The sequence below is a fragment of the Siphateles boraxobius genome, unplaced genomic scaffold (genome assembly GCF_051911475.1).
Source record: "Siphateles boraxobius isolate OS27281-9 unplaced genomic scaffold, OSU_SipBor_1 29, whole genome shotgun sequence".
NCBI classification, from domain to species: domain Eukaryota; kingdom Metazoa; phylum Chordata; class Actinopteri; order Cypriniformes; family Leuciscidae; genus Siphateles; species Siphateles boraxobius.
In genome coordinates, this window is record NW_027508908.1 from 2,855,256 (window position 1) to 2,871,978 (window position 16,723).

General features: G+C 40.0%; 1 protein-coding gene across 2 annotated transcripts; it reads right to left on the minus strand.

The window, feature by feature from the left end:
- Positions 1-9,377: 9,377 nt before the first annotated feature.
- etaa1a (ETAA1 activator of ATR kinase a) lies at positions 9,378-15,817 on the minus strand. Of its 2 annotated transcripts, none has more exons than XM_077246063.1 (6): positions 15,521-15,817; positions 14,889-15,023; positions 14,736-14,809; positions 14,538-14,647; positions 10,938-12,475; positions 9,378-10,142 (listed from the first exon to the last, which is right to left on the minus strand). In XM_077246063.1, exons 1-6 carry the CDS (start codon positions 15,657-15,659, stop codon positions 10,021-10,023), a joined length of 2,118 nt encoding a protein of 705 aa, XP_077102178.1. In that variant the 5' UTR covers positions 15,660-15,817; the 3' UTR covers positions 9,378-10,020. The 2 variants fall into 2 exon arrangements, with proteins under 2 accessions (XP_077102178.1, XP_077102179.1); XM_077246064.1 differs by having other exon boundaries at positions 14,889-15,020; positions 15,521-15,791.
- Between the last annotated feature and the right edge of the window lie 906 nt (positions 15,818-16,723).

Genomic DNA, 16,723 nt, shown 5'->3' on the forward strand with positions numbered 1-16,723 from the left:
TGTAATACTTATAAGTCTGATGTCACAGTTGAATTGACCTTAATACAGTTATTTTAAACCTGATCATCAACGAGTGGATCTCTGAGCTGCTGTGAGTGAGTGGAGGCGGGGCTCATTTGCATATTCATAGAACTGGATATATTAAATAAGGCAAGGGTGTAGAGTTACATTCAAGGAAAAAAAACATTTAAATATGTCATTTTGGTGATCAAAGATGTTTTGAGGGATTAATTATTGACTTCAGGGTGGCTTTAATGACAATCTCCCAGGACGAGACTTTTTTTTTTTGGGTGGGAAAACAAAACATCAATTATTGACAACGGATTTGATGAATTTTCGTCTGTTAGTTGGTTTGTATCGCTCTTAAATGATCTTGTTTGGTAATAAATTGTCAAAAGCTGGTTATAAATATCTAAATTATCACAGAGTATGGCTAACTAGCCTATCTGTTTCAATCCTCTGTCATTTTCATGCATTGTGTATGAATTAATCAATTATTAATAGTGTAATAAGTTTGCAAGTGCAATGTTTGTTATGCCCTTAAGTTTGGAGATGCATCCTTAAATTCTATGCACAAGCTGGTCCCCAATTACTTTTTTCTCCGTTTGGTAACTGTTTGGTTACCAACATTCTTCTAAATATCTTCCTTTATATTCAGCAGAAGAAAGAACTTCATGCAAGTTTAGAACAACTTGAGGCTGAGTACATAATGACAGAAATAATATTTTTGGGTGAACTATCCCTTTAAAGGCCCACTGAATTGTCTTGAAATGCGGAAAACAGGGTGGTACATATCGAACAGCTCCTCCCCTTTTTTAGCCAATAGAAATAGCGTTTAGTTTATATCACAGCTGGGCGAGAGCTGCTGAGCTCAATTAACCTTTCGAGAACGTTCACTTCATATTGCGTAGCTATACGCAGTGGGAAAACTCCTTTTCTCGAGAATATTGAAACCATTATTTTAAAATGCAGCAGCTGCACAGCGAGAGCAGAGCGTCTAGCTCGCTCATTGGCTGTGTTGCAGCAACTGCAAGACCCAATCGGGTCGCTTTGCCCCCAGGTCGCTTCTGCTACAATCCTGGGAAAGAGAAGCCTTTATATCCTTTTCGGCTACTTCTGTGTGTTCGCCGTCGCGACATTCTAGAAGCTGAAAGAGCAAACTTTGCAACAGCGTTGTTTCAAATGCCACGTTCTGGATGCACTTCATGCAGAGCCCTTCTGCATGAAACTGACGGACACACCGAGTGCGCCTCATGCCTGGGCCTCGGCCACGCGGAGACTGCACTCAACAATGGCGGCTGCCCGCACTGCGAAAGCCTGCCCATCTCCTTCCTGCGCTCGCGGCTAGCTCTCCTCTTGGATGGCGATCTCCTCTTTGCGCTCCCACGCTTCCTTCCCTCTTTGAGCTTTGACGGAAGAAGCGACGAGGTCAAAGGATGCCTAAACAAAGCGAGCCCACGCCAGCCCAGTCCCCGCATGCCGCGCTCTCTCCTCACGAGACCCCCTCAACGGTGGTTTTCTCGCAAACGGATCTATGCCCCTCCTCTCAAGCGGCAGGACTCATTTCATTTGGCGCATCTGAGGAAGATGGCGACGACAGCCTGTATCTGGCTGCATCTGAGGGTGAAGATTGGCCGGGCTCGACTATTGATCCCGCCCCTCCATCCCAAGCCAGCGGTGACGGCGTTAGAACAAGCAGAGACGCTGAACTTATTTGCGTCCTCACGAAAGCCATCAAGGGCCTCGACATTGAGTGGTCTCCGCTCTCAGCCCTTTACACGGCGCGCTTAAACTTCAACCCCCACAACGCTTTCGACTATCGATGGCACTGAGAAAAAGGGCTACAACACGTTGCCCCCCCCCAGAGGAAACTGTGGCCGTGCATCTCTGCCCGCCCACCTCTGTCCGCCCACCTCTGGCGGACTACTCTCGTAACTAAGGCGGTGCACCCATCCAAGCCCTGCAGAACAACATCTGCCCTCGCCAGTCGCACTTACACCACCTCCGGCCAGGCTGCATCAGCTTTGCACACTATGGCGATACTTCAAATGTTTCAGGCCGAGCTCCTCCGCTCTATGGATGAGACTGGCCCTGACCCTAAGGCCTTTGGGGACTTACGCAGCGCCACTGACTTGGCCCTGCGCGCCACAAAAGCCACCGCCCAGGTGATCGGCAGAGGTATGGCCAGTTTTGTAGTACTGTAGTACTGGCTAAACCTTATGGAGATCAAGGACGCGGATAGAACCGCCTTCCCTGATGCCCCAATCTCTAACAGATCTCTTCAAGAGATTCCTCCAACCTGGGTTGGGGGGCACTGTGCGAGGGTAGGCCAATCTCTGATTTCCAGACCTGGCAAAACTGCTGCAGGCAGCTCCTTCACCTATACCGCTGAGGAAAGACCTCCTTATATACATGTTTGTGAAGTACCTCTAGTACTTTCCTTTCTTCAGGAGATGCTGGACGCGGGTAGGACCCCCTCCACACTCAAAGTATATGTGGCACCCATAGCGGCTTTTCATGCCCCTGTGGCAGGCCATTCCAAGGGGAAAAGTGACCTGGTCATTCATTTCATCAAGGGGGCCTGGAGGCTCAACCCGCCTCGGCCCCCCTCTGTTCCTTCCTGGGACCTATTCATGGTCTTCAGGGCCTTTAGGGGACCCCAGTTTGAGCCACTCCAGACGACGGACCTTAAACCGCTTTCAATCAAAACTGCACTCCTGCTAGAGCTGGCGTCTGTCAAAAGAGTAAGTGACCTGCAAGCGCTTTCCGTAAGCACCGCATGCCTTGAGTTTGGGCCTGGCAACTCCAGAGTCTTGCTCAGACCAAGACACTCTCAACACCGTTCAAAGACAGACTCTCAACATCGTTCAGAGCCCAGGTTATAGCGTTATCTGCTCTTCCCCCGTCAGAAGATGATAATAATAATTTGAATCTGGTCTGCCCTGTCAGGGCTCTCAGAATCTATCTGGAGCGCTCCGTCACATTCAGACAGTGGGAACAACTCTTTGTGTGTTTTGCTGGCCGCACTAAATGTCTGCCGGTCACAAAACAGAGACTTTCTAGATGGACAGTAGACTTTATCTCTCTAGCCTACATCTCCATGGGCCTTCAATGCCCCATAGGTGTTAGAGCTCATTCCACTAGAGGCACGGCCTCCTCATGGACTTGGTCCAGTGGTGTACCAATCGAAGACATCTGTGCGGTGGCAGGCTGGTCTTCACCATCCACATTCATGACATTTTATAACCTAGAGGTCCCTGCTCTGCAAACACGGCTACTTTATGCTCTGCAAACACGGAAACATTATACCTTAATAAAGGACCCGACTTTTGTCTGGTCCTAGGGTGAATTGTTACCTTCAAACTTTACTATTGAATACAGGGCGAAGTCGCTAGCTAATAGCACAGAATTTTAAAATGGGTTCCCACTCCGTATAGCTACTCAATACGAAGTGAACGTTCTCGAAAAGGAACGTACTCGGTTACTAAAGTAACCTCGGTTCCCTGAGAGTAGGGAACGAGTATTGCGTAGCCTGTTGTGCTATTACGCTTGGCTCAGGTGCTGTCGCTTCAGTCGATTTAACCTGACTCTATGGGAAATGGTCTGCTTATATAGGCATAAGCCTCGCCCATTCTGGCGGGTTCTGACGCGCCCTGGGCGTGAAGCGACCCGATTGGTCCGCGCGTCTCAGCCGCCTCGCCATAGGGTCGTGCAGTTGCTGCAGCACAGCCAATGAGCGAGCTAGACGCTCTGCTCTGTACTCGCTGTATGTGCAGCTGCACTGCGTTTTAAAATAATGGCTTTTCCCCACTGCGTACGTAATACTTGTTCCCTACTCTCAGGGAACTGAGGTTAGTAACAGAGTACGTTACCTCCTAATCTCTAATTGTTTCTCCTCCTAAATTCTCCATATCGCTTTAAAATATAGCATTCTGTGCAGAATTCAAATGGGTCCGATACGTTTTCTAGTCTGCGCGGACTTAATGCTCCGCTCTGTGCTATCATGTCTCTTGACCGAAGCTGTGGCGGTTCACGTGACACTAACACTGAAACCAGACTTTATTCGCCCCAATGGAAAGCATATTTACACTGTCTGACTCTGAATCATTCATTATCCCCTATATAGTGCATTAATATGTGCCACACCATGTAGTAAATTGTAATCGTGTGTACAAGTGACTGATTTCAGCTGCAGCTTCAGTATTTATTTATAATGTAGTTTCAGATTCTAGAAAGCATTTGATTGGACAGAAAATCTGATGAGAAGCTGAAGTGCAGAGTGATGTCATCAAAGTCATTGATCGGTATTGGCGGAAGAGAGGCTGTAGATTTGAATGCTTTTATCTTCTAAATGCGAATTTTGCCATTGTTTTGGAGCCCAATAGCTTATAGGTAACAGTAAGAATAACATATTCATACTACAAGTCAAAAAGCTTATATTTACATTAATGGGGAGGACTTTAAAAGTCTTGAAGCTGTAATATTAGTTGTTTGCCGCTAGGTGTCAGTGATACACAAAAAAACGAACGAACTCAAAAGGTTATTGAGTGATTCAAACTAAGATGCAGTCAAAGTGGGAAATCTAGCTAACAATGTGTGGTTAGTTTACGGTTATAATAAGAATAACACTTAAACCCATTAGATAACGTTTTGTATAAGTTCTCATTGGGTTAGGCTACTACAAAAAAAAACAACTCCCCCCTGTTACATTCAAGGATGGTTAGAATTTGGTTACAGTAAAAATAACCTACAATTCCCTCTAGCGGGCAGAAATTACACCTATGAAGAAATATCGAAACGTTTACCAAATCGAAAAGGTACTAAATGTTGTGTCTTTTGGGGGAAAAAGAAGTTTATCTTAGTAGCTGTTGCTTTACAACACATTTCCCTGGCAAAGACGTTAAGTTAAAACAGCCAAAGCTGGATTGTTAGCCTTAGCTTGTTTAAACTGCCTTTCACCAAAGGCATTGTTAAGGCAATTGTTAAGGCATTGTTAAGTTTGGCAAGAGGATCAGAGTTTTTGGTAATAATAATAATAATTTTTATTTATATAGCGCCTTTCCAGGGCTCAAGGACGCTTTGCAAAAAACAAGCAACAATAAAGGCAATGGAAAAAGACAGCAGACAAAACAACAGTAGGTAGATAAAAGTGTAAGTACAGTAAAGGCGAAATTAGGTAGACGGGGCGGCACCCAGCAGAATACATTTTTATTTTATTTTTAAATGCAATACAACTTAAGAATTATGACATGAAAATAAGTGAGTTTTGAGCATGGATTTGAATTCAGAAATAGTTTTAACAGAACAGAGTGATCGGGGGAGAGAGTGGTCAAACTTTTTATTACGGTCCAATTCTTAATATTAACTAAACATTAACTATGAATTTTGCCTCTATAAACTCCTAATTACTGCTTATTAATAGTTAGTAGTTAGGTAAGGTAGTTGTTAAGTTTAGTTATGGTAGGATTAAGAATGTAGAATATGGTCTTGCAGAATAAGGCATTAATATTTGCCTTATAAGAACTAATAAACAGCCAATATCCTAGTAATATGCATGCTAATAAACAACTAGTTCATAGTGAGAATTGGACCCTAAACTAAAGTGTTACTGAGTGTCTTTATAGCCTACATCAGAGATCTTTGGATGACCAGCTTACATTTTACACAAATGGATGTGCTGATAATCAGTACAGAACACATTTTGTTGTCTATTAATTGATGACTCAGAATAAATCTTCAAAAATCCACAAATTTGACATGCAAAACCCTAGTAATGACACTGGTTCCACTTTATTTTGATGGTCCCTTTATTTTGGTTGATTGTAACACATTCTGTTGACTATAAGTAACATTGCACCTACATGTCAACTAACTCTCATTAGAGTGTTAGTAGAGTATTAGTAGACTGGTAGGGTTAGAATAAGTTAACATGTAGTTGCAAAGTTACTTATACTCAGTAGTATGTCTGTTGGTAGAGCATCACAATAAAGAGTTTGCAAATATTAAGCACAGTCTACTCTAATGAGAGTTAGTTGACATATAGTTGCAAAGTTACTTATAGTCAACAGACTATCAAAATAAAAGTGTCACCATGGCATGACACTTTGTTTAAACCATAGGGTAAACTTACAACAGACATTTTCCAACACGTCATTTTTTTCCTTGCAGAAACCGAGTCCCGTACTGGATCTTTCTGCAGGAGAGATTCAAGACCAGCCCTATCAGTCAGCATCAGGTGAAGCACAACAGACAAATTAGAACATCTATCAATTACAACACACACACACACAGACAGACAGACACAAAAAGAGAGACACAGACAGACTGGTATTTCCCACACACATGCACACACACACACGCACCAGAGGACACTGATCCACTTCCAGAATCTGTGCCGCAGTAGGACAATAGTCTTGCCCTCACAGGTTGGCATTTCTCAGGCCCGGCGTCTGGGACAGCGAGTGATATTATTGTATCGGTGTCCGTACTGATTGGGAAGGAGAATAATTGATGAAACAGAGAGAATCGGAGTAAAGCAGAGAGGAGAGCGGGTTCATCTGGAGTTCAGGTGTATTCTCGGGTGACTTTATTCCTGAACACAGGCTGCTGATAAGCATGTTTATCGAGCAGACAAAAGGACAGTGAGGATCTTGTTGCTTCAGTTTAAACCTGCTCTCCGTCTCCATGTGCTGGCGATGGAAGGCCAGACAGGCTCTAAATGGAGCAACAAAATGCAATACGGGGATAAAGGGTGCAGTCTCTTACACAGAATTTGCCAGTATTCCAATGGGCTTCCACACATTTTGACCAGTGATTTTCCATGTGTTTTAAGACATTTATGATAAGGATTTTAAAAACATTTCAAATTAATACACATTCAATATAAACCATTCAGAGTCGGACTGATTTTGGGAAACGCGTTGATATAGATGCTTTGAGATGAACCTACTCATAAAACTGATTCACCAAACCAGACATTACAATGATATTCAAGCAAATGATGAGATATAAGAAAAATATATGAGAGTGTTATTATTCACACTTTCTTTATTTCCTATGCTGGAAAGATGCATGACATAAATATTCATGTAGGCCTATATATATATGTGTGTGTGTGTGTGTGTGTAAATAAATAAATTATATATATATAATATATATATATATATTAGAATTTCATTCATATCCTATTTTATAATTAACATGATAAATAGTAAATAAATAATATATATATATATATATATATATATATTAGAATTTCATTCATATCCTATTTTATAATTAACATGATAAATAGTAAATATATATATATATATATATATATATATATATATATATATATATATATAAGAATTCCATTCATATCCTATTTTATAATTTAACATGATAAATAAAATAAAATTTTTAAATATGATTAATTTCTATAATGTTAAACATAAAAAAGTTATTAATTACTTAAATATAGTTAAGTATTCATTTAATATATTTAAATATGAATATATCAAAAAATATAGTAAAAACAATCAATAGACAATTGACTTATAAATAAAATACAAACAGAAAGAAAACACTGTCATCAGAGTTCCCAGACTTTCTGACCAATACATTTCCATGTCTTCCCCCAATAATTTATTATTAATTAAAGCTTACACTCACGAATCAAAATTCTCCAGTCAGACAAAAGATGTAATACATTGTTGATTTCTTTCAGGCTTGCATGGGAATCATTATTGTAATGACGACACCACGACGATGTAGGCCTAATTCCAAAGCCCATTTTACACCAGACACGTTCTGCCTCAACAATGTGTCAAGCTACCGAACTGGTGTAAATTGAGACATTTTTCAGCTTTAATAGCAGTCACATCAACCTAATGTGTTGTGTGTACTTGTTAGGAAACTAGTGCTTAATGAAGCACAGATGTAGACCTTTGACTTCAGCCATGTAATCCTCAGGTCAGTCCCATATCAAAACACACACTAATCTCTGCATGTACGACATGAAACTCACCAGAAGGCCCATTCATGCTGTCCTCATCAGAGTTCAGTCAACACACGGTCCAGGTAAGTGCCTGGACGCTCGGCTGGTCAGGTGAAACCGCATCCCGGGCCGCGGGGGCTTTTCATAGTTCTGTGCGCTAGCTACAGTTACACACCGGCAGGCTGATAACAAGACTCGACTTTCAGGAGCACTCATGTGTACCGCAGGTGTCCGAGGACAGCTAATGATGAGAAACAGCCCACCTGAGAGGCCTTACACACTCTTACACCCCTTTACCTGCACGTTTGTGCTAAAGGCAGGGTAGGCAATTGCTTTTATAAACACTTTTTGTCATACTGGTTGAAACACTCTTCACACAATAAATAATAAAAGTGGTCTAAAAATTAAAACATGCACATACATCTCCTGTTCTGGACCCAAAAATGTTCATCCAATCATTACGATACAATGTCCTACCTGCCTGTCAACATGTATTTACACAGACATCACACTTCATCAGCGCGTTCTGTAAGGCTATTTAGACAGACGTCAGTCACAGAGCGCCGCAAACAAACAGCAGCCGCCTTTTACTGTTCCTCCTGAACCAAAACTAATGCGTTTCAAGCTATGTTGTTACCGTAATTAAGAGATGGCAACCCGTGACTTTCTATCCGGAGCTGTTCACGTCCTCAGACTCAGGTTTAAGCGTTTCAATGTCAACACTATCAATGCCAAACTGAATCTGCAGCAGTCAGGTGGTACAACTGAGCTCTGTAAGTTGTTTACCTTCATTATTGTAATGTTATTTGCTTTGAGACAAGAGGTAATTTGACACTTTGCAGACTGCTCTGGCTTTGCACATTCATGTTTTGAACGAGGTGTGGCTTTGGAGACGCTCTGAAGGGAGGGTGGGATCTCATGCTCTCAAAGCTAGCTTGCTATTGCTAGCCTCTCCAAAATTGCCTGCCTACCTTTAAGCACATGGTATTGGTCAGATAGGCAATCTGAAAATGCAAATAACAGGATAAGGATGTTTAAAAATCATGTTAAGTCACATTAGCTGAATGAATCATTCAGAAGACTTTATTTGTATGACTTGACCGGGGACGAGTTTCATAAAGAGCCATTATGTTACGACTGTGTCTTAAGAACTAATATGACCAACTAAGTTAGTCAGTAATCAGTCTTACTTTTCGGTATCAAATTAGACCAATCGTGTTTACATAAGGAAATTAAAGTTACGTACAGTCTTAATGAAAAAAAATTGGATGACTTTTAAGACTAGTCTTAGCAGTTTATACAACCATATACAGGCCTGGAAACCCAAATTACCAAAATAAATGTTCAAAATGACTGGGAGAACCTGAAATAGATTAATTATGATTAAGTGTCAGTTTGGCCATGTTCATCACTTACTTGAAGTCACTTTATTATTCTGGGCTTCTTATTTTAGCACAAAGACTCATACATTGAAAAAAACAGTCAAATCAACCAACCAACATTTTTAAAATATCTTCTTCATTATAAACTGAACAAGAGTGATTTAAGCATTGTAAAAATTACAATTTTAAAATAAAGATTGAAGGAAATATTTATTATACAATTTACTTAGAAATGCATCAAATTCGCATAAAAGTGACTGAAGTGTAAAGGGCAGCTCCTGATTTTCTAGTAACCAATGGGGATCCATTGAGAACGTCATCATACATGTTTAGCAAAACAAAACAAAAAGTGTTGATCTAGGATCTCTCGATGCCCAAATAGAAACGTTAATGGCAAACCATATGACCTTAGATCAGCATTAAATGTTCTACATATAAGAATGGCCCTTAAAGCAACAAAGGCCATTGTTCCAACAGTTTTGGTAACATTTTGCCCACAAAGTGGCATGATGCAAGACAATTAGATCCATGAAACTGCACAGATTTGTTGCTTATAATGGGAACAGCTTTAGTTGTGATGTAGAAACAGTGTAACTCTTTATATAGACATAGACCTCTGCAGGCCTGTTTTGTTGTTACTATCTCCATAGTAATGCTGTATCAGACAGGAGCTCTGAGGTTCTGATTGGCCAGCATCTTGAGTCTCCGCCTCTCCATAGCCTGCTTCTTCTTCCTCTCGATCTCAGCATCACTGCACCTTGCGACTTCAGACTTACACACATCTACAGAAAACACACACACACACACACACAGAATTAGCAACACTTCAGGAGAGTTTGCAATTAAGCAGACAAGTCAGATATTTGGTGAATATAATATAACAAGGGTATTTAACAGCAATTTAAAAAAAAAATCGTACCGACCTCAAATATTTGAACAGTAGTGTATAATATATATTTATATTATATATACACTAATGGATGTTTGATTTTTGCATATGTTTAAGAACTGTACAGCACATTGGCCAACTAACTGTTGTCAACTAATCTATGATTATTCTGTAAAAATATTAAATAATTAAATGAAAATTATTTCCTTCGGCTGAGACACTTCAGATGCACACTGTTCGTCATGATAGTTTTGAATTGCTTAAAATATGATTAGAATCACTTTGAAAAAAGTAGAGATCTATAGAGTAAAGTGCAACAAGTCATATAGGCTACATAAAATTACAATGAGGACATTATAAATGTGTGCTTGGTACATGGCTTTTAATGGTGACTTGTTTTTGTAATCAGGGCAGGCTCTCAAAAATTATATCAAAATTTGGATTTAGATTTATCAGCCAACATATCAGTTATCGGCTTTCAAATATAAAGAATTATCGTATCGGGCAAAATTTTCATATCCGTGCATCGGGATTCTCCCTTGTGCTCATTTAGTGAAAAACTGGAAAAGGTGCTTGATTTAAGTCTACCTAGATTTTTTTTTTTTACAGTATTTTAATTCTTTAGACATTTAAAGATATCATACCCCTAAAAACTACTTGCAACCACAATAAAACAAAGACTATGTACCTTTGGCGAGGCCCGGTGCAGAACTGAACGAGTCGCTGTATGGCTTCTGGAACTGGTGACTGTCTGATATTCTCACATCTGATTGGAGGACGGCCAACACGCCCCTCTCGTGGCCCTGCTGTGAGGAGCTGCTCACCTGTTTAAATTTATACGGCCCATTACTTAAGGGGCCAGATGGTCTCATTGCGTCATGTGACACATTAGAGCCGAGTTCTGCAGGCCCAGAATTCACAGCATGAGCTTTCTGCCCGTACAGAGACGCTGATGTGTTTGCACTGGACGTGGAAACATTAACAGCCGGCCTTTTGGGTGGATAAGGATGAGCAAATACAGTTTGCTGACTAGCCGTTTCACACGGTTTGTTTTGTGCTGCTTTTGAGGTGTTGTGTTGGCCGTTTGTGTCTGTGGTTTCAGACTTGCCAGGTAACTCCTCAAGATTATCACACGCCTCACAAAACAGATCATCGTCCTCGGCTCCGTCATCCCAGATGTCATCAGATGCAAAAAAGGAGTCCAAGTCTTCATCTAAAACATCACTGAAGCCTGTAACGGCATCCTCTTCTGTTTGTTCAATACCTCCAGAGCTTGGATTTTGGTGCGTGCTGGGCGGCTTTGAATGAAGGGGTTTTATAGTACTGAGGCCGGTGGACGGCAGCATCTCTTTGGTGTGTGAATGGAAACGGCGCGTTGAGGAAACATTGTTGAGTTCAGATGAATTCTGAATAACCGGATGCTGTCGTACTTGCGTTTTGTGCTGATATTGCTGGTTCTGATTGGCATTAAAGCAACTTGGAGCAACTGGCAAAGATTTACTCATGGGAAAAACCTGATTTGTGCAATTATTTTCAATGTGATTTCCAATTCTAGGCAACCCTCCACAAGGCTTCGCCTCTATCCGAGAGTCCAGCTGAAAAGTTTGTTCACTTTTCGCCTTTTGCCCTTGAAATGTGCCACATTTAACATCCTTTTTAGCTTCTTGTGATTTGTTTGCCATTACACTAAAGGCAGTTTGATTCTTGTGAGTTTGTTTTTGTGTTGAACTGTGCTGCGGTGCAGCAAACAGATCTGGGTTTTGCGTCATCTCCAATAGCAATGAGTCATCAAGTAAACCGTCACTGCTCCAATCGTCATCAAAATCATCAGCATTGTTAACTTGCTTACTGTCACTGTTTGCTGTCGTACAGAACGAAGGACCTTTTCGTGAATCACAGGCTTTCACAACATTTCTCTCAGGGACAACCTGAGTGTGAAAACTCGAGGTCTGACTGAAACGCCCGCTGAGCTGCTGAGTCGGCCCATCAAAAAGGAAATCAAGATCATCCTCCATCTGCTGATTAAGCCCCCTTTCATCAACAGGCTTGTTGTCATCGGGTTCGAGAGCAGAACTCTTCATGACAGAACCGATGTGAGCTGTTGTGTATCGGTCACCACGCTCTTTTGAAGCTGGCTCATCCGAGCTCTGTTCTTGAGCTTCATCTTGCTTCATGTTGAAGTCAAACCGCTTCGCCAGCCGCATTAGATCGTCTACAGTGCTCTGTCTGTGACATACAAAACAGCAGAATTTAGATGAATATGGACGATAACTAAATGCATTAATATGATATACATTTGCACATTTCTGTAAATGATTAGTTGATGCATAAAATGTAAAATGCATCATCTGCCTGTCACAAATAATTCAAATAGAACTTTTGGATTGCAGCCTATATTTAAGTTCCAAATAAAAAAGAGAAAATAATGCAATAAATAAATATAATAAAATTATTACATTTTTTAACGTATGTTACATAAAACAAATATATATATTAACACAGTGATTTTTAACCCATCCGTAATGTTGCCTGCAGAAAGAATGGAGCATTTAGGGTTAATCATGGTCTGTTGAATGTACTTAGTTGATGCTTTTACACTTTAAAATTTCCTTTTAATGTTCGGTGGTTGAACGATGAGTAGAATAATGTTATCTCATTGTGACCAGTTTTTAAAAAGAAGCATAATATTGTGTTCATAAAGTGAACACTTCACTGATTGTTTACAGCTTAACGGAAGTTACACCCTTAATTCACGCATAGCGTCATGGTGCATAGGAAAAAGGTGGATTTTGCATTTTTGCAGTGCATTGTGGGATTTATGACTCCCTGATCAGTGCCCTGACTACTGACCTTGGGAGCTGACTGAGACGCACCCTTAAGCTGGTGCCCACTGTATGATTTATAATAGTCCTTTATGATTGTTTGTTTATCAGACTGTACGAACATGATCCTAGCTGTAAGCCACGTCACACTGTGGGATTCTCAGTTATCATTAATGTCAGACTGTACGGCAGTCAAGACGCGTTAAAAACGGACACACGCAAGAAGACTCGTCCAGAGTTTTACACCATCAATCCGTGACAAGTTAAGTGAGAGCTAAATGTAAATGTGGGATTGAGTGGTGGCTAGCAAACAAAAACAATCTCTAGAGTTAAATTTGATCATGGATTCTGTTGAAAAGAAAAACGAGAAAAAAACAAAAAACAAAGACGACGAGTGTGGAGCTAGTGGTGGTTTGTTGCTCTCTCTCTTGTTGTGTAATCAGGTTCTGCGCTCATATTGTTTTTTGATTCGAGGGTTGTCGTATAAGTCACACTGCAGGACTAGTGAAAATCTGATCGTACTGGTCTAGTGTTGCACAATTAATCATTCGCGCTGTCAAGCCTATGCGATTATATGACACAAAATGCTGCGATTTTATATGAAATAAACAAATTAGGGCTGTTAAAGCAATTAACGCAGCATCTGTTATTTTTTTGTCATCCTTTGGCTAGTGTTAAATGATCCCGCTCTTCTTTGTGCAAATGCTTTTAAACCATTAATGCGTCAAAGTCAAAAGAGAGTGCGCTGCATGTTAATGTCCTGACTGTGATGCGCTCCAGTATCATGCACATGCACAGACCGTGCGCAGAAAACATTCTCTTTCGCTCTTGAACGAACAATAACACACAATTATACCAAAATGTCCTAAAGAGTTGCGAGAGATTGAGGAGCGTGTGAGACCCGCTCACATTAGCACTCAAAGGCGACAGTGAAGGAACCAAAACTCCATCAGTGACAGAATGGAGAAAAAAAATGTATCCAGACATCAATGGCTTACTGATCATTATAAGTGTTATCAATCATTTAGTTGTTGTTGCTAGTTTGAGTTGAGAAACACACCTTTTAGCATTATCACTAATCTGTGTGTGCATTTTGCTTTAGAACCAAGCAAGTTAACTCATGAAAGCATTTGTTTATTATATCACAATCGCAATATTGACCTCAATAATCGCAATATGACATTTTCACCAATCCGTGCAGCCCTACACTGGTCATTAATCGGCTGTTGGCAAACACAGGTTTCTCAACATCTGTCTAAGACGGCCAAAATCATACAGTGTGAACCCGGCTTTAGATACTGAAAACACATTTTGTTTATTGTTGTCATGCGTTCTTTGATTTTATTGCTGACTATTTGCTTGTTTAGAAGCTACAAATTGAAAATTATTTAACATACAAGTGTTTAATTATTTTTTTTTAAAGTACTTAACCTAAAGATTCCCTTTCTTACAGAACAGTGGCTTACTTTGTCGCCATAGGCTTGGCTTTGGGTTGTCGTACTTCCGGTGTGCAGGGAATGGCACTGTCTCCAATCCACTGCAGTAAAGATGAGTCCACTTCTTCTAGTCTTCCATTCTATAATCAAAGAAATGACAACACACACACTTTGATATTTTGAACTGAAAACACAAGCACTGTAGTAGTTCACGCTCCTCGAGCAAACCTTTGGAGCGATCCGATTGGCAATGTCCGATATATCCACCGCTCTGACATTTGCAGTTCTCCTTTGTCCACGACCTGAAAATAAATACACTTATGTCATACTGCATGTTTAAAGAGGAATTTCAAAATTCACAATTCCAATAGACATTATTACCATGTCGAATGGGTGATGGAGATGTCGTATCCCATATAATATCTTGATGAGAATCAGGATCATTGCTGGGGGAGTCGTCAGGTATCAGTCTTCTGAACTGGCCTCTTGCTGGACGTGTAGGTGTTTTGAACTCTGCTATAAAACACACGCTTTAGTAAAGAAACATATCTGTATCTGTATCATATCTGTGGCTGTATGTGATGGTTTTGCAATGCATATTAATCACCTAATGCAGAAACTAAAAACTTCATAGTGGTTTTAAAAGTGGGACTATGTTAATTTTACATGTTTCATGCCCACATCTTATAGGCCTGTTTGACAAAATGTTAAAACACGATTCAATAAAAAAATAAATGTAACGTTACATCATTAAGTTGAGGTCTCCACTTGACCAGAGCATTTTGCTTAAAGTTTGGTCTACTATTTAATTAAAATGTTTATTAAATTACAACACAAATACGTTACAAAATTACGAAAGTAACTTACTTACACAACAGGAATGGCTAAATACTTTCCAACGGGAATAAACAATGTAACATTCATAGAATAGGCTTGTGCTTTCACACGTGAGTTAGATGCGACATTAAGCACAGAAATGCAGAATAATGAGTGTTTTTCGGGTGGTTTGGTACCTGTGTTACGGATCTGCCCGGGATTCAGTGTCGCTGCTTTCGGGCTCCGTTTCAATCTGTTTACTTTCGACTTCATCTGCGTCAGTTTGGCGATGTCAGTTCGCTCGCATTGTGAATCCTGACTGCGTCTGCCCTCCATGTTTGTTGGATTATTCGGAATGTATACAGCGCAAGATTTTATCGAGTTGATGTTATATTATTTTTTTCTTTTCGTTCCCATCGTGAGCCTTGATTGATGATTTGTATAAATTGTTCAAAAATTCCGCCAAATACGCAGTTCCTCCCAGGATTCATTGCGGAAATGTGCTCGAGGACATCCGCTGTGCGCAGCTGCTACGCAACGCACCGACGCATACAACAAATAACAACCGACTAGACATGTTCATGGTTTGTAATGTGACTGGTATTTAAATTTATGAATAAATACATATTTTTTTAAAACACATAATAACAACATAGGTGTGTAATGAAATAATTCAATATCTGAAAACATCTTTTTAAATATTATAAAGTTTTATAAGTCTGATTGATCGAGCGCAGATCGGTTGTTTTACGTCAAATGTATAGGCTAGTTTTAAAATGTAGGCTAGGCTACAATTCGTTTCCTTAACACAAAACAATGTCAAAAAATAGTAATTTCAAGTAATGAGCCTAGACATCTGTGTTTTACGGTGATTTTCATGGGTAAGGGGTTAACATGACGCCGCAACAACAACATCAATAATGACAATAGGCAAAATAAATACATTTTCCTTCAAATAATATGGTTCACGTAATATAACACATTTATAATTATTAGCTATTGCTTATGTCAAAATAGTATACTCTTACACTTAGTTTTGCTGCAATAAAGCTACTTTATCAATCTTTTGGAAACTACTGTTATCAAAAATATGACAAAAAATATTTAGAAAACTTCTTTGCTTGAGGGAGATCCTTGTCTATTCATTTATTATTGATATGATTTTACACCAGTGACAACTTAACTAGCCTACTCTATTGTCTAATCTCTTGTTGTGTGTAGGCTATTCATCACCATACTGTCAAAATTCTGGAGACTGCTTGGCTTTGACTGTCCGTCTGTTTCACTGCAGGTCAGTAACTGTAGAAAAGTGTCTGTACTCGTAGCTCATTGTGTATGTGTGTGTGTGTGTGTGGTTCAGGTATTATATGAATAATGTCTTCAGGTATTCTATGAACAAA

What these genes read in the sequence shown, in the direction of transcription:
- etaa1a (XM_077246063.1), bottom strand. Translation starts at nt 15,659, where the DNA reads ATGGAGGGCAGACGCAGTCAGGATTCACAATGCGAGCGAACTGACATC. An exon ending in CGGGCAGATCCGTAACACAG is followed by an intron (nt 15,024 to 15,520) that starts GTACCAAACCAC and finishes TGTGTTTTATAG; the next exon opens with CAGAGTTCAAAACACCTACA. An exon ending in TGCACCGGGCCTCGCCAAAG is followed by an intron (nt 10,143 to 10,937) that starts GTACATAGTCTT and finishes TGTTTTCTGTAG; the next exon opens with ATGTGTGTAAGTCTGAAGTC.